We start from the raw sequence: 17341 nt of genomic DNA, 5'->3' as shown, positions 1-17341 counted from the left end.
CTCTGCATGCACGGGCGCGTCATGTGCATGGGGTGTGTTTGGTTCTGGGCTTTTCCAGGCTGAACCGAGCTGCTAAATACCACCTTGAGAAGGATCTGAAGGACAAATTTGTTGCTCTGACCATCGATGACTTCTGTGCCTCTCTCACCAACAACAACCCTGATATCTGCTATGCCAATAATGTTGTCAGAATTGAGCCCAAGTATGTGGGGGGGGGGCCTCCATGTACAAGGCATGGTGCTGGAGTGAGAGTGGGATTTCCTTCTGGACCCATTCCTGGTACTGGCTCAGCCGAGTCTGGTAGGGATGGCTAGCCACTGAGGGCCACAATGGCAGGGAGTGCAGGTTAGAGAGAAGCTTTTGGAATGTCCCCTGACAACCTCCTCTGCAGGGAGCAGGCAGTCCCCACCAGCACTGCCTTCTTGCCCTGCCTGGTGGGTGTAGACCCAGCTACTTCCCAGAACCCTCTCAGCTACGCCCAGCCTAAGCTCACATGGCTTCTGCTCTGGTCACTGTTCCCAGGGCTGGGCCAAGTGAGGCCATGGCCTCCACTGAGAGCCGACCTCCTTGCTTCCCCAGGTCTCCTGTTGCCTCCAGCTTGTCCCAATCTTCTCAGCTCTTTGTAGACACCTAGGCCAAAGGCCTGCCCCTCCCCCTACCCCCTTCCCTTCCCCTCCACTCTACTGTGAGGTCTAAGCAAAAGAAAAGTGGTTTATTAAACCACCCCCAGCCTTAGGCCCTGAGCAGCTGAGCCACCCTCTTTGGGGCAGGGCAGGCAGGCAGGGAAGGGAGAAGATCTCCTCTTTAGGGACCCAGGAACCGCAAAACCCTGATCCAGCAGCAAGGAAAAGGGGAGGGGTGCAGTGAGCAGAGTGGGATATGAGAGGAGGCTCTCCCTCCAGACAGAGGCTGTGGTCTGCAGGCCCAGCCTAGCGGCTTGGGAGAGGGCAGTCTGGGATGGCAGGAGAGGCTGTGTCCTCAAAGGCCAGAGCTCTGAGTCTAGTTGTATTTCTGGCCTGGGGCAGGGGGGAGAGAAGAAGTCTGTGCTGGGGCATAGGATAAGCTCAGATCAATGCGGCCCATAGATTGGGACCGAATGAGCTTGTGGACCCAGCCATGGGGCCCAGCTCTGCTCCAAGTCAGCACCCATTGTTGACTTCTCTTGGAAAAGTCCTTTCTTTCTCGGCGGCTGCCAAAGGCCATGGAGAAAGCTGGGTCGATATTGCTTGGCCAGTAAGGCTCCTATTGGACCACTGAGAATGAAAGAAATTCCTATCATGTCCAAGAAAGCAGCTGTTGAAGTGGGCCAGGGCCCTGTCCCACTGACCCCGCATTGTCCCAGCCCTATTCTGGGCCTGGGGCATTGGTGGGACACTGGTTTAGTTCTTTTTCACTCATTCAACAAACATTTCAAACATTTTATGGGTAAAGTTCCTGGCTTCTGAGACACCAAGTGAGTGCATGAGGCCGAGGTCCTGCCCTCAGGGAGCTGGCAGTCTGGCAGATGATGAGGAGAGGTCTGTCCCCATGGGCTGCAGGGTGGTCTGCCCTCTGCACAGGGAGCTTGTCCATCCCCAGCCCGAGGCCCTGCTCTGGTCCCTGTCCTTGCACAAAGATCCTCCATGTGCAGGCAGCAGCCTCTGTGTCACGCACACTGGCCATTGGCCTTTGGCCTCCCAGAGTGTCCCTGTTGTACCTTCTCTTCCAGCTCTGTGAGTGTTGATGACTGGGTGGATTTCTCCAATGTCAATGTGGAGAAGGCAGATAAACAGAGGAATAACACGCTGGCACTTGAGGCCTTGATCAACAGAATTCTGTCCCAGACAGCCAATGACCTACGCAAACAGTTTGAGACTGTGAACCTTGCTTTACAAAACCGGATCAAAGAAACAAAAGATGCCAAGGACAAGTTGGCTACACACCTTGCCAAGGTGATGCTTGGGTGGCAGTGCCAGGGGGCAGGGGTGGGGCTGCACCCTTGGCATCCAGCCTGTGGAATGGGCAGCTGCGTATTAGGCAAGGGGGCCATCCAGTCACCTTCTACTTGTTGGTTGTGGCTTTTGTTGGAAGTTGGGGCGGGATCCCATCTAAGTCTGGCCAAGGCTTGCTTTCCTGGGCCAGACACAGCCAACCTACAGGACGTGCTTTGAAGTTACTCAGCAGCATCAGATCTTCCAGGTTTAGCCTGGAAGGGCCCTCAGGCATCCTTTCATCCAGTCCCATGTGCTATTTGTGGTCGGGCAGGTCCAGAAGAATCTGGGGGCTAAGTCTGCCCCTGCCCTCCAAACACCTCAGTTTAACATGCCTCTCAAGAATGCCTCCTGTGCCAGGTGCACCTGCCACATGCAGAGGCTCCAGCTAGAAGCATCTGCCCGCTTCAGGTCTGCATTCAGCACCCTGGCCAGTGGTCGGCTGACCAGCTTCCTTGGGCTCTGGTCTCAGAGGCATCATAGGCCAGTTGACAGCCTTCTCCCCTCCTCCTCTAGCCTACATTCCAGGGCTCAGCTAAAGACCCCTCTGAGCTCTCTGGTCCATGGGATCCCCAGGTCCTGCAGCTGATGCTCCAAAGTCATACCCTGAGCACATAGCCATAGCCAAGCTTACACACTTATTCTCTCCTTGCTTCATTTTATTGGTCTAAAAGGTAGTGACCATTCCAGATGGTTGGGTGCAGGATCCTGGCTTCAGCCCTGGAGACAGAATGTAACGTGTTCATGGTGGTTCTGCCAGGCCCCATGGTCAGGGACTCTGCTCAGAGGGGAGGCAGGGTGCTGGGTACCAAATGAGCAGTGTAGGCAGAGGCCTGAGGCAGCAGGAGGCTTTGGAGAGGGAGCAGGTGGGTCTAGAGGTAAGACTTAGATGAGGGGGGAAGATTGAGGAAGGCTTTGCTTGCAGAAAACATGGAGATGGGACTCCAGGTGGGGCATGGGAAGTGCAGCCCGGTTAGAACCAAGGATTTGTGTGGTGGGAGAGAGTAGCAGAAAGAGAGGCTGGAGACAGGTGGAATAGGGAACAGACTTTAGAGACCCATGATAGCTTCTGATCTAGCCCATTTGTAGACAAGTCTGCATGAGTGAGCATTCCAGCCAGTAGGATGACAGGGTGTGGTGTGGGGAGAGGGGCTGGAGGTCTGCTTGGACCATGGGCTGTGGAGCAGATCCCTGTCAGGAAGATGAGAGTGGAGGGGGAGTGATAAGGGGCTCAAAGAATGCTTGGACCTTGGGCCATGGGCTGCAGCCTTAGTGGATCTGAAGAGGAGGCTAGACCCTGAGCCTCATGTTGCTGAGTGCAGACCTTGGGCAGGGACTCATGCACTCACTTGCCTTGGCTTGCTCAGGTGATGGATGAGATTACCTCCCAGGAAAACAACATTGCAGCTTTAAATAAAGCCATCCTTGCCAAAGAGGGCCCTGCCAAAGTGGCTCAGACACGCCTAGAGTCTCGCAGCCATCGGCCCAATGTGGAGCTGTGCCGGGATGTGGTACAGTATTGCCTGATAAAGGAAGTCCAGGAGATCACCTGCAACATTGGAAGGTGAGTGGTGGCCCACAGGAAGCCATCCCTCTGCTCCTCTAGGTAAAGGCACCGGGGTCTCCAGGGTGGGAGATCCCACCTTGGTCGTGCCCTAGGACTTAAGACCCATGGAGCTGGCAATCTTGTTCCGGGTCACTCAGCTGGTGAGAGCCAGAGCTGGGACTCTTTCCATGGTAGGCCATGAAAGGCGAGCGTCTTCTGTGGTTCTGCTGTGTTCTTACCAGTGTGCAAAGACAAGGGGGCTGGGCCTCATGGCAGCAGGGGTCCTTCTCTGGTGAGGACCTGGGAATTTGGGTCTGCATTAGCCTTGGCACTGGGAGGGGGTTGGAGGTTCTGGGTTGGCTGTCCCAAGGGTGTCTGGTGTTGGACTGCTCTTCCTGTGTCAGGCTAAAGGACATGTTGGCCCAAGCGGAGGCTGAGCTGAAAGGACTGAGCCGCCGGCAGCTCTCACTGCAGGAGGAGATCCAGGTGAAGGAGAACACCATCTACATCGATGAGGTCCTCTGCCTGCAGATGAGGAAGAGCGTCCTCCACAGTGACTTCTGAGCAAGGCAGGCGGCTCCCGCCCCTCTTCTCTGGTATACCAATAGAAGATTTCTGATTTTCATTAAACCAACTCCATTAAACCAAGTAGCCACAGGCACAGGCCTCTACTTGCAACTGGTCAGTGCCTTGCATGTTCAGGGCAAGTCCCCTGGGGTTCAGCACAGAGACTCTGGGAGTGCACAGACATGGGGCGAGCTTGAGGGGTTCCTCAGTAACTGAAGAACACAGGGAGAGTTAGCCCTGTTCACACAAACGTCTGGCTTTGGCTCTGGACTAAGACAAGGGCTGGGGCCTGTTCAGGATGCTTCTGGCATAGGTTGCAGGTGCGAGGAAGCCCAAGACACAACTAACTCTTGGCACCCTCTCTGCCTGTGCCCCACAAGCTTAGGAGAGGAAGCACAGGTTGCATTCTTTTCAGGGCTGTTTGATTTAATTGGGCAGCAGAGAGTGGGTGGGGCCATGCTTTCTGTACCAAGAGTGGCCTAGTTTAGATAGACCCTCATGAGCACAAAGTGTGTGCAAGCCAGTGAGTGCTGGGGAAGAGTGGCTACCTGCCCTGGGCACCTGACTGCAAAAGGTGACTACCTATTCTGGTCAAAGCCTTGGGACTAATGAGGCGTCATGGGCAGGACCTGCTCTGGGCAGGGCTCTCCAGGGGACTGCCTGGGACAGTGCAAGCTGCTGCACCTGTGGAGGGGTGGAGCCTTTCCCACACGATCTGATGGCCTGGCATTAAAGCGGCTCCCATGTCATGGGAGACATGCCCAGAAAATGTCTCCACCAAGTGTACAAGTCTCACTGAAACAAAGCTCTCTGTTTACAGAGACAGGGCTCAATCTTGGAGGCTTCTTCCCAATCATGTGCTGTTCCTGCTTTACCTGAGATTTTCCCTGGGGACCTCAGGATTTGACTCAGCACTAGGTGGTCCTAGCAAGAGATAGTACTGACTTTATTTAAACCAATAAAAACTGCGTAAGAGACTCCTAGGCAAGCCTAGAAAAACTAAGTAATAAGACAATTTTCCTTCACCCCTCCAGTGAGCAGAGTAGTAACTAGGAGCCCCATTGTCTTGGATACAAAAGCCCATGGCAGGGAGTGACCCCAGGACTCTGTCCCAAGGGAGAGATCTTGGGGTTCCACTGTGAGGAGAGGTGTCACAGGAGTCCCTTGCAGAAGGTCTATAGTGGATCCCTGGTATAATCTGCCCCAGACAGGTGCAGTTGCCCTGTGGGGAGAGGGTGACTTGGTTATCACTATAGAGAGGCTGATGACCCATCTTTAATTCACTGGAAGAGGCTGTGGGTAGGAGGCATTAAGCCACAGGTGTGGTAGTGAACAAGGTAAAACACAGCCCAGGACCTCTCTCCATGCAATGGTAATGGAACCCTGCATACAGATGGCAGCTGAGGGCTGTGCCATGTACAGCCAAGTTGGTGGTTTAGAAGAGGAACATGCCCACCTCCATGTTGGCACCCTGCCAGTCAAAGCCTTCTTGAACCCACCCTAGTTACAGTTTTGCCAGTGGGTCTCACATCCTCAGTGCTTATATAGTCCAAAAAGGAAAGAGTTCATGGTGTCCCAAGCATCCAATAATCCTTCCCTAAGGTGCTGCACATCCTCCAGTCTCATGGTGCTTGGGCTCATCCAGAGTCGATCCTCTTTCCTGAGCCGGCAGAGTTCCCACAATCCCAAGTACCAGCTAATGGCTGGTACCAGCGCTGGCTTTGTTCCTCGGCAGGGTGGGAGGATTCCCATTGTATTCTCCTTCCTCTTATGAAGACCTAGTCCATGTCCCTGAAGCTATTAAGCTGTGCATACCCTTGGACTCAGTAATATTAGGTCCTATCCCAAAAAGATCAAAGGAAAAGGACCTATGTGTGTATAAATAGAGCAGCTCTTTTTGTGGTGGCAAAGAATTGGAAATCGAGGGAATGCTCATCAACTGGGGAAATGGATGAACAAGCAGGGTACAATTGTGATGGTTCAGTATTGTGCTGTAAGAAATGATGAGCAGGATGCTTTCAGAAAAATCTGGGAAGACTTGCATGAACTGATGAAAAGTGAAGTGAGCAGAACCAGGAGAAACTATATACAGTAACAGCAACATTGTAATTATGTGAAAGACTTAATAACGATCAAGACAATGATCCACCACAATTGCAAAAGACCTGTGATGAAACGTATTGCCCACCTTCTGAGAGAGCTGCTGGCCATAGAGGGCTTACTGAAATGGATTTTCTCCCCTTGCCTTTTTATTTTTCAGTTGTATGGTTCTTTCAGTCATGTCTGCCTCTTTGTGGCCCCATTTGGGGTTTCCTTGCAAAGATACTGAAGCGGTTTGCCATTTCCTTTTCCAGCTCATTTTACAGATAAAGAAACTGAGGCAAACAGGGTTGAGTGATTCGTCCAGTGTAACATGGCTAGTAAGAGTCTGAAGCCACATTTGAACCCAGGCCTTACCAACACCAGACGCAGCTGTTTCTCCATACGCTACCCAGCTGCCCCTAGCTGCTTCTATTTGTAGTCTTAGCTTATTTTGCTTGACTAGACATATTTGTAATGCGTTTTGTTTTTCTGGCTTTCTCCTTAGGTGAGGAGAGGGGCAAGGGGAAAGAGGAGGGAGAGAATTCTGAATTGACAATAAAATTAAATAGAGCTATTGGGGGAAAATTATTTTTTAAAAATCAAGACAGGGTCCCAGGGTGTAGTTCAGGTCATGGGCAATCAGGGATCATTAATTGGGGGGGGGCAGCTTGTGTAATAAGGAGGTGGAACAATGTGTGAGTGCACCCATTACCTTAGTGTATCTCTTGTCTCCTACCTGGAGGTTTTAGCTGGTGAGAAGCAGCAGGCTCTGCCCCTTCCAGCTTTGCTGAGAGAAGTCTTTTGTGTCTTCCTGATATTCTCCTGCACCTCTCTGGATGTGTACTCATCATCCATGGTTCCCCACCTCTTTCTTGAGAGAAGGGCAGTGTATTTCAGCACCTCTCCTGGAGGCTTTTGGTAAATGGTGTCCAGTCCCACCATCCAGTCCTGCTGGAATGGAGCTGATGTCGTTAACCCTGGCCTGGGTTTGCTGGCTTGCCAGTTGTCCTTGGGTCTACTCTGGGGGAAAGTAGGGTCTCGGGTCACTCAGCAGAATCCCAGAGCTGAAAATGATGACAGACCCCTTGACCAGGTCATTCACCCTCGGCTAGGTTGCTGCCTCCTGGGTCAGCCTCTTCCATACTAGGACAGCTTGTGGGTTAGGCAGCTTCTCCTGACCCCCAGCCAAGTGGCCTTCCTGCGTCTTCCCCTTCTCTCCCACTTTGCTCCTGATGCTGCCCCTGGGGCCAAGCATAGGAGGGCTGGTCCCATCGGACCCTTGTCATTCTCACCTTCTCCAAGTGAACCATCCTTAGTTTGCTTCAGACAAGTCCATGAGCCAACTTTTATCACAGACCACGGACCCACTGGCAACTGTGGCAGCCCCAAACCCCTTGCAATCCTGATCTCAGACCCCAAGAATGTCCCAGGAGAACCCCAAGATGGGATGGATCCCCTAGCACTAGAGGACACAGCCATGTCCTGGGCCAGCATGCCTAACAGGGCCCCTGAGGTTCTCCCATCCGAGGCCAGAGGTGCTGTCCCCACACCTCCACTTGTGGTCCCTTGGTGCTAGGGTGCAGGTGAGACAAGAGATACACTGAGCCCTCAAACACAATGAGGCAGGGTAGGCCATGCACCAAAGAGAATGAAGGCCGCTGAGGGGCAGGGACCAGGAATCTGGACCTTGACCCTCATGCTTCCTGCTACCCCAGTCACCTGGCCAATAGTTGTCTTCCCAGAAGCCAGGTGTGAGTGGACTGGCCAGCAGAGGTCTCTCCACCAGGACAAGGCACACGCCCACCAGCTGACTTCTCAGAGCTGAAGCCTGGATCCAAGAAGCCCAAAAGCCTCTTCTGCCACCCCCATTCCAGAAGGAACAATCTGTCCATCAACCAACAGGAGCTGAGCCCAGCCCAATCCAGAGCCAAGCTCCCAGGACAGTCGGGCCAGGGGGATGAAAAGCAGAGGAGGAGGAGGCAAAGGAGGAAGAGGAAGCTGGGTTATCAAATGGGCAGCGCTGACCCACCTGATGAATGTAGGACAGAGACAATCTGAGGGAATCCAGGATTTCTTCTTTTCTTCAGGAGCTGGGGGCTCCAAGCAGAGACCCCTGAGCTGGCAGAGCCCTAAGACAGTATTCAGCCCAAGCCAGACCTGGCCCAGAAGCCCTCAGGGATACCCTGCCCCCCACATCAGACAGCCTATGCCACTTTAGATGATTGTTGTAATCATCAGGAAAGTCTTGGCACCAAGGCCAGGTTTTTCTGCCTGTTACATGCCCCTCTTTGTCATTCTAGGACAGAGGACTGACTTCCCATTACAAGATGGCCTCCATCTAGTAGGCGCTCTTGAGAGAGGGGAAGGGGTCTGCCTTGAAACTGTGAACTTGGGCCTAAGAAAACTCACTGCTAAAGTATCAGGACCCAATTTGAAGTCAGTCCAAGGGGAGTCAGGTCCAGGGCCTGGGTGAGCCTGAGTCAGGGAGTGAGGTGGGGAAAAAAAACAGACAATATGACAAGCAGAGGAATCAGCAGCCCAGGGTGGATGTAAAGACAGCATTTAAAGGACTTGGGAGGCTGGGAGAGCACCTGGCCCCACACACTCAGGATTCTGCTCTGGCTGCAGGGAGAACCAGGCTCTGAGGAAGGCTCCAGGGACAGCTCTGTGGAGGACAGGGCTCAGAAGCCCCAGGGCAGCAAAGCCACTCTCCTCCTGGGTGTGCTCCTCACATCATGGGGTAGGCGATGACAAAATAGTTAAACTCTGTATCGATCAGGTTTCTGTACTTTCGGTAAATGTCCCGCAACATTCTGTCCTCTTCATTTGTCTCATATCTGTTTGTGTAAATTCTCACCTTGATCAACACAGAAAGTCCCACCCCACCCCACATACACAGTTACTGTGGGGTCCTTACACAGGCAACCAGTGAGGTAAAAGTCCAGTTAGTAAGAATAATAACCCTCCCCCCAAAAGCCCATGGGCAGACTAAGTGGAAATCTCAGCACCTTCTCAAGGTTTCAGAGTCTGAAAGGACAGAATCCCACCCCCTCACTGTGCCAAGGAAGGGACAGAGTAAGTGTAGATGGACAGGAGCTGGTGAGAGGCCACACTGGGATTGGGACCCAGGTTCTTTTCTTCACTACACTCATCTCAACAGCCACTGGCACATGGGGGAAGGGCAGGTCTCTGCCACTTAGCGACTGCTGACCTGACCAAGGGAGCATCAGCCCTGCAGGCCCAGGCATTGTGGGATATGGAGTCCTGGTTGGGAAGCTGAGGTCCCCAGGGGACTGGCTACCTTGAGTGTGCGAAGCATGCATTTGCCTTCTTCCTGGCTCTGCAAGATTCTCTCCACAAATTTGACGTCTAGGAAGGCCCAGATTTTGAAGTAAAACAACTTCTCACAGGACAAGATGAGGTGGAGAAGCTCCTCATCCAAAGACTCATGGTTGTTGTTGAATTCGAAAGTTAATTTCTGGGAAAGGATCAGAGAGAAAAGAAATCAGGTCTCATGTGGAAGAAGAGGAGGAGCCAGGAGCCCTCTGCTTATCTCTTGGGCACCTTCCTGGCACCTTGGCTACCTCACTCCTGGGCAGAGACCCCCAGAGGAAATTGGCAGGGAAGCCATCCTCATATCTGTCCACAAGCACCATGGCAGGCCTGTGCCCTGGGCATCAAAGACCCCAGGGCAGAACTAAACAAGGAACCTGCTGGGGAGAGGAAGGAGCTAAGCCCAGAGAGCCTTGACTGCCAAGCATCAGTCAGTGCTAAGACAGCCAGCACAACTGGGATGCCTTGAACAAAGCGTCCGCCTGCTCTTTCCCAGATCCTGGCTGCCACTTCCCTCACGACCCTCAGGACCCTCAGGACCTAGAGTTCAGGGCCTGACTCACAGTCTTTCACTCCTCAATTCCTGTCCTCTGCTAGAAGACTTGATGGTCAATTCCTTCAAGTCCTCGGACTTCCCACTTCCTCAAGCTACTTAGGAATGACCTCGTGGCCCTCCACTCAGTCTTAGCTACACTTAGAGATGCCCCCCCTCACCTTGAATAGGCCACCCCCCACAAGTGTTCCATTTCCTTGTTCTTGAACATTGAGTATAATCTTTTATCATTCTGTCTTTCCCTATGCCTTATAACCTTCACCCCTCCTTTTTTGTTCTCATCATGACCTCTAATCCTTCCATTCTTCCCTAGACCATCACCCTATATGCAATGTTTATACTGTCCTGCCCACTCTGTCTTGACCCCTCTGTGAACCAACTCAACCCCACCCCATCCTCTGTTCATGAACCTCTGGCCCTCTTGGCCTATCTCCATCTACAACTGGCTAAACCCCAACTCTGAATCATTACCACCACCCACCTCCTTCTCCCCTCTTCATGTGCTGCCTAATAGAGCTAGGGAAAACTGTGGAGCCTTTTGTGTTGATTGAGTTGTCTACATGGTTATGTTAGCTAATCCCAACTGGGCTTCCATTGCAGTAAGCTAAGTATCCTTTGCCTCCTTAATCGATTCTCTATCCCACACAACACAGTGTCTGCTGTAAACCTCTTCTCTCCTTAAGCCTTCCTCAGTATCTCCTTCCCTCGCCCTCTCATCTGAGAACTTCACCTCATATATCACAGAAGAATAGAGGCCAGTCTCTGAAGGTTTCTTGCCTCCTCATCTCACACAAATTCAGATATCTTTCACCACTCATATTTCTAATGATGAGGTGACCCTTCTCCTAGTTAAGACTAACCCTTCTCTACATGCATCCTTAATCCCATTTCATCTTGTCTTCTAGCAGATTCTCCTTTCTCTCTCTCTGTCTTTGTCTCTGTCTCCCTGTCTCTCTCTCTGTCTCTCCCTCCCTCTGTCTCTCTGTCTATCTCCTTGTCTCTGTCACTCTGTCTCTCTCTCTCTCTCATCTTTACTTATTTATTTTTGGGGGGCAATTGGGGTTAAGTGACTTGCCCAGGGTCACACAGCTAGTAAGTGTGAAGTGTGTGGTCTGAGGCCGGATTTGAACTCAGGTCCTCCTGACTTCAGGGCCGGTCTCTATCCACTGCGCCACCTAGCTGCCCCCTTCTCTCTCTCTCTCTTTCTCTCTCTCTCTCTCTCTCTCTCTCTCTCTCTCTCTCTCTCTCTCTCTCTCTCTCTCTCTCATCTTTAATCTCTCCCTGTCTACTGTCTCCCTTCCCTGTTCCTTATAAACATGCCAAAGTACCCCCTCCCAATTATTAAAAAACGACAATAACAACAGACCACAGCCTGATCCATCCATCCCCACCAGCGATCTTCCCCTATCTTTCTCTTTTCCTTCCCCTTCCTTCCCCAAGAAGCGGAACCTCCTGGCCTACCTGCAGCGTGTGGCGGTAGGTGGGCAGCAGGTCAGTGAGGGTTGGCCGCATAGACCAGTCGGGGTCACTGAAGTAGCAACTTCTCAGGCTGACACTTCTGACGGGAATCTCCTGCAGAAGGATTCGGGTCAGACGCTCGTGCTTCATGACCCGTTCGAAGAAGAAGTTGACCCTGAGGTTGGCTGCGTGCTTGGCCAGCTTGGCCCACGACATGCCCCAGATGACCTGGCCGTGGGGGTCGTGGATGTGGCATTTGATGTTGATGGTCCACAGGGAGCTGGCATTGTTCTCTCCCAGGGTCTCGAGCAGCTCGTCGGAGATGCAGTTATAGTTGAGCGTCAGGACGGCCAGGCTCCGAAACATGGCCATTGTCTGGTTGAACTGCGGGCTGCTGTAGACCGCCAGGTGGTGGCTGAAGTAGTCCTCCAGGTTGAGCTCCGAGGCGAAGCTCTCGCTGCGCAGGTGGCTCAGCGCGCTGAGCACATGGCAGCCCTGCTCCACGGCCAGCCGCGCCCCCTTCAGGTTCAGGTAGGCCAGGTGCTTGCTCACCTTCTTCAGGAAGAAGCTCAGGCTCTTGATGAAGGACGTGCGGATGCTGCTCCTCCACACCAGCCGGTCGAGCTCCAGATGCTGGATGGAGAGGGACTTGAGGCGGCTGTTGCTCTTGCCCAGGCACGACAGCAGGCCCCGCATGGTCACCTGGAACTTCTTGGTCAGCACGGCGTTGTACGGGTTCAGGAACTTGATCTCCAGGTGCTCCAAGTAGCGGCCGAACTTCTTCACGTACCAAAGCGCCGACTCGAACTCCGACGCGTGGGACCGGGAAGGTCTCCCGCTGAAAGTGATGGTGCGGCACCGCCACAGGTCGGCGGAGTACATCGTTTGGTTCCACTTCCTGCAGACCAGCGCCGCCCGAGACCTGTCCCTGTCTCCTAGCCACCAGAACACCCGGCGCAAACACACGTCAGGCAGGCTGGCCCAGCAGCTCTGCTCGTGGCCCTGGGCCAGGTCGCTCTCTTCATCCATAGGGAAAGCCAGCGGGGTGCTCCAGGGAGGCGGTGGTGGAGGCAGGTCGCCAAGAGGGGACAAGGAGCCACTTGGTTCCTGGGGGGGGGGAGGGAAGCAAGGAGGAGAGGATCTTCAGTCTCTGTCTTCTTGTTTGTTCATCCTCTGCCCAGCTGGCTGCCCATCTGTTTGGGTGCATCTGCTTATCTGCCTGTCTATTCGTCTGCTTCCCTGGCCCTGTCTGCCTACCTGCTTTACTGTCTGTCTGTCTTGTCTGTCCACCTATCTGCCTGTCTTTGTGTCTGTTTATCTGTTTGTTCATCTTTCTGTCTCCCTGTATTGGTCTGTCCATCTATCTTTCTACCTGTCTCTACTTTACTTGCCTATTACCCATCTGGGCATCTGTGTGCCTCTCTTTCTGTCTCTCTGTCTCCCTCTCTCTCTTTCTCCTCTCTCTCCTTGTCTATCCATCTTTTTATCTGTCTGCCATCTATATTTCCATATTTCTGCCTATCTCTGTGTTTGCCAATCTGTCTACTTGTCTGTCTGTATATCAGCTTAGTGTCTGCCAATCTCTCTTTCCGTCTACCTGCCAGTCTGTCTGCTTGTCTGTCCATCCATCTATCTGAGCATCTGTCTGTCTGCTTGCCTTTTCAAATAATTTCTGAGAGCATATCCCTGAGCTCCTCAATTTTCTTCCCATTCTCAGCTAGTAAGTGTTAAGTGTTTGGTCTGAGGTCAGATTTGAACTCAGGTCCTCCCGACTTCAGGGCCAGTGCTCTATCCACTGAGCCACCTAGCTGCCCCAGGCCCATCTCTCTCTGCTTGCCCTTATGTACCCATCAAGCTGCCAGGCTGGCTTTTTATCGGTCTCCTCACCATCCAGTCTGCCAATTTGTCTGCTTGCCAGGTTGCCTGCCTGTCAGCCCATTTCTTGCTTGGTTCTGTACATCCATCCATCCATCTATCCTTCTGTCTATATCTGCCTGCCTTCCTATCAGTCTGTCCACCTCTTTTTCTATGTATCTATGTAACTATCTACCTGCCTGCTCACATGCATAGCTGCTCCTGTCTGTCATCTATATAATCAGTCAGTCAATAAGCATTTATTAAGCACCTACTGTGTGGTGGGTACTGCAGTAAATGATGGCAATACAAAAAGAAGCAAAAGACAGCACCCCCACCCCCCCCACCTTCAAGGAGTTCATGGGAGACAACTAGCAAACAAATATGGGCAAACTCTAGATGAGAAAAAGTGATAAAAGAAGGGAGAGTGGAGCATTGAGGGGCATAAAGAAAGTTTTCCTTCCTGCAGAAGATGGGGATGGAGATGGGAGGGTGCACTGTCCCCCAGACAGGGGGCACAGCCAGAGGAAATGCCTGGAGTCTGGTGATGGAGGGTGCTGTGTGAGGAGCAGCTGGAAGGCCAGTGTCACTGTACACACAGAGCACAGCCCTTGCCTTGCAATCTTCTTCCTGCCCTTCCCCTCATCCCCTGGGTCAGTCTCCCCTGAGCTTCCTTGGCTGCCTGCCTCTGCTCCCAGTTACAGTTCCCCCTTCCCCTCCCCTGCATCCCCTTTCCTCAGATTCCCCCCCAATCCAAGTCATACCCCAGCCTTCAAGGTCAAGCTCCAAGTCCCCTCTCCCCTAGCCTGTGGAGGAATCTGAGCAAGGAGGGGAAACACTGTGCCCATCCCCCTTGGCCTGACATTGTCCTCCAAAATAGGCTACCTCCCCTTCTCCAAAACTGGGCCATTCAGATCCCTCCCACCTCTCAGAATGTGATTCTGTGACTGAACCCCTCTTTGAGGACAGGGACCCCACTCAGGAGACCCCTCCAGAGACAGACAGACAAACAGAGAAACAGACAGACAGATAGACAGAGAGAGACAGAGACAGAGACAGACAGAGAGAGAGGAGAGAGTGGAGCAGTGGAGTGGAGGGAGGAGAGGGAGAGAGCACCCAGGAAATTCCTGGGACAGAGGAGTCATCACTAAATTTGTCTGCAACCCTGCTTAGGGGAGATGGCAAATTGGTGGGAAATTTAGATCTTGTTCTTTAAGATTACAAATGAGGCACAGAATCCTAAGAGATGCTGAATGGACCTAACAAATCTCTAGTTTCCTCTCCAAATTAAAGAGGAAGGTAGCTAGTGGCTGAGGAAGGGAGGAGGAAGAGGAGAAGAGAAAAGGAGGGAGGAAAATGGAAAGAGGGAGAAGGAGGAGAAGGGGGAAGAGCAGTGGAGATCGAGCAATCACTCTCAGCTTGCTTTAACCCCACCCCTCACCCCCAAGGAAAAGGTCCTCCCTAATTTCTTTTCTTCTAGTCTGAGAACTAACGGTTCCCAGTCAAACGCCAAGGTTGGGGAAGGCGGGATGGGGTGGAGCAGAGACAGGGCGGAGGTGGCGTTCTTGACTCAGCCCCAAAAGGAAAGGCGGCTGCGGGACCCTCGTGGGGCGCTGGGTATCGGAGCTGCGGGGCTAGGGCCAGGTTTTTTAAGTCTAGGGAATTGGCCGGGGAAGAGTCTTGCGGCTAAAGTGGAGCAGGGATCTTGCTGCAGCGCTCAAAGGGACGGTGACTGGGACCCTGGACCGCCCCATCCCATCCCCCTGGCCACGACCCTGGTCTACCCCCATAGCATTCTTGGGGGCCGCCGCCACGCACCAGCTGTGCCCTGGGTCCTGCTGCAGCCACCGCCGCAGGCTGGAGCGCGCCCGCCCCCTCCTGTGCGAGGCCCTAGTCCGTCGGGGGCCTGCGCCGCCGCCTGTGTTTGGTCAAATGCGCCCAGGGCTCCGTGGGCACGCAGGCAGCAGCCGGCTGGCAGGGAAGTCGCTCACGGCTAACTGGGGTGAAGGGGGCGCCTTTATGACGCCTCCAGGCCCTGGCGAGGAGGGGAGGCACTGCCCTTCTCCCGCCCAAGTCCCCGGTCTGTGGATGAGGGAAGGGATGACCACTCCCAGCCCCTCTTCCAGCTCGGGAAGGATGAAACCCTGCCACTGTCCCGCTCCGCGACGCTGAGAAAAGCCTTACCTCTTTCTGGGCTTCCTCACTTCGGGATCGTGGACTTGCTGGGCCGTCCTTAAGGGCCTCCCCCTTCTGACTGCTCTTGCACCTCTGATTCTCACCTTCATCAAGACGTCAAGGACCGGTGGAGAGGCACAGCCTGGATGCTGTCAGAGGATAGACTCCTGAAGGAGTTAGAACCATGGTTTTCATGGGAGTATTGCGTCCTTGAGACAGCGCAAGACTCCTGCAAAATGTCTGGTTGTCAGGAGGTAAAGGGCTTGTCTGCCTCTTGCCTGTCAGGGTCTAGTTCAAGATCTTGTTCAGGTCTTTGAAAGAGGATAAGAGGACAAGTAAGTCATATCTGTTTTACTGATGGGGAAACCAAGGCACAGAGATTCCTTGTTTAAAGGTAGTCAACTATCTGGGGTCTAGAATTCATTGTCCCTACCTCCAGATCAGTGGAACTCCGCTCTAGCACAGCCCCCAGATCCCAGTGGTCTCCTCCTTTCTAGCAGGAGGGTGAAACGTGACACACCCTTTCCCCCAACCACTTGTGTTGGACTGTTTGGCTGGGTGGTCATGCTTAATTGCTGGGGGTGTCTAAAGGACAGAAGAAGGAAGTTCAAACACTTTCTGGAAAAGCTAAAACTCTCCCAAGACAACCAACACTGCTCCCCCCACCCCAATCAGGAAGCCTCTGAGAAGCACAGAGCAGAGGAAGAGGGGCAGCACCAACCCCCACCATGGGTGTGGGCAGTGGCTTTTCCCAGTAGGAGAACAATCTGAGCAGGGTCCTGGAGGCCAGTGGCCACCCCCGGATGGTTCCAGGAGCCGCAAATTCCATCCTTGTTTAATTTAACTGGGAAGTTGGGTGTGCATTTCATTCTTTGGGAATAAATAAATCTGTATTCTACATGGGGCAAACTCACAGGGCTATGGTTTGAGAACTTTCTTGGAGCTCGGACTTCCATGAGTGGGGAGGGGAAGGAATGAAGATTCCCTCCCCTCCCCCAGAGCCATTCTAAGGGCTAAGTCCTTTGGCCAGAACAAGTTGGTGCAAATTCAAATTCTTTCCTCTGGCTTTTCTCTCTCTTTCAAAAATTTTTTTTTAGTATTCTCATTTAAAGTTTTGAATTCCAAATCCTATCCCTCTCCTGCCCTGAGAGGGTAAGCAATTAGATATATGTTATGTATGTGAAATTATGTAAAACATTTCCATATTAGTCATTTTGTACAAGAAGACTAATGAAAAAAATGGAAGGAACAAAGTGAAAACTAGCCTGCTTCAGTCTTTCTTCAATCAATATCAGTTCTGTCTCTGGAGCCAGAGAGTCAGCTTCATCATGAGTCCTTTGGGGGTAGTCTTGGATCATTGTATTGCTGGGAAAAGCTGAGTCAGTCACAGCTGATCATTGCACAATGTTCCTGTTACTATGCACAGCATTCTCCTGGTTCTGCTTGCTTCACTCAGCATTCATCAGTTCATATAAGTCTTTCCAGGGTTTTCTGAAATCATCCTGCTTGTCATTTCTTGTTCCATTACATTCATATACCACAACTTGTTCAGCTATTCCCCAATTGATGGGCATTCCATTGATTTTCAATTCTTAGCTACCACAAATAGTTGCTATAAATATTTTTGTACAAATAGGTCCTTTGCACTTTTTTTGGATGTCTTTGAGATAAAGACTTAGCAGTGGCATTGCTGGATCAAAGGGTATGCGCAATACCCTTTGATCAGCAATAGCACTCCTAGGTCTGTATCCCAAAGAGGTCATACAAATGGGAAAAGGATCCACATGTACAAAAATATTTATA

General features: G+C 52.4%; 2 protein-coding genes across 5 annotated transcripts in view; one reads left to right on the top strand and one right to left on the bottom strand.

Annotated features, from left to right (window-relative positions):
• Positions 1–4187, top strand: part of TEKT1 (tektin 1) — an 11247-nt gene extending 7060 nt beyond the window's left edge. For 2 of the 3 annotated variants that reach the window (XM_020964733.2, XM_020964732.2), the window contains exons 5-8: positions 59–202; positions 1709–1931; positions 3338–3534; positions 3921–4187. In XM_020964733.2, coding sequence (XP_020820392.1) covers positions 59–202; positions 1709–1931; positions 3338–3534; positions 3921–4080 — 724 coding nt within the window. In that variant the 3' untranslated portion in view covers positions 4081–4187. The remainder of the gene's footprint in view (positions 1–58; positions 203–1708; positions 1932–3337; positions 3535–3920) is intronic. The other variant, XM_020964734.2, reaches the window with a different exon arrangement.
• A 2552-nt stretch (positions 4188–6739) lies between these two features.
• On the bottom strand, positions 6740–16730 carry FBXO39 (F-box protein 39). Of its 2 annotated transcripts, none has more exons than XM_020964740.2 (4): positions 15548–16730; positions 11513–12616; positions 9467–9643; positions 6740–9022 (listed from the first exon to the last, which is right to left on the bottom strand). In XM_020964740.2, exons 2-4 carry the CDS (start codon positions 12536–12538, stop codon positions 8894–8896), a joined length of 1332 nt encoding a protein of 443 aa, XP_020820399.1. In that variant the 5' UTR covers positions 12539–12616; positions 15548–16730; the 3' UTR covers positions 6740–8893. The 2 variants fall into 2 exon arrangements, with proteins under 2 accessions (XP_020820399.1, XP_020820398.1); XM_020964739.2 differs by lacking the exon at positions 15548–16730 and adding an exon at positions 15182–15337.
• Positions 16731–17341: the final 611 nt, after the last annotated feature.

The sequence above is a fragment of the Phascolarctos cinereus genome, unplaced genomic scaffold (assembly GCF_003287225.1).
Source record: "Phascolarctos cinereus isolate Bilbo 61053 unplaced genomic scaffold, phaCin_HiC Scaffold_7;HRSCAF=346, whole genome shotgun sequence".
In the NCBI taxonomy this organism is placed as follows: Eukaryota; Metazoa; Chordata; class Mammalia; order Diprotodontia; family Phascolarctidae; genus Phascolarctos; species Phascolarctos cinereus.
This window is presented reverse-complemented; position numbering and strand designations above follow the sequence as displayed.

Excerpts from the sequence above, each read along its gene's own strand:
- FBXO39 (XM_020964740.2), bottom strand. The coding sequence starts at position 12,538 with ATGGATGAAGAGAGCGACCTGGCCCAGGGCCACGAGCAGAGCTGCTGG. Across the intron at positions 9,644-11,512 it reads CCTACCGCCACACGCTGCAG|AAATTAACTTTCGAATTCAA; the intron begins GTAGGCCAGGAG and ends ATCCTTTCCCAG. Across the intron at positions 9,023-9,466 it reads GCATGCTTCGCACACTCAAG|GTGAGAATTTACACAAACAG; the intron begins GTAGCCAGTCCC and ends GTGTTGATCAAG.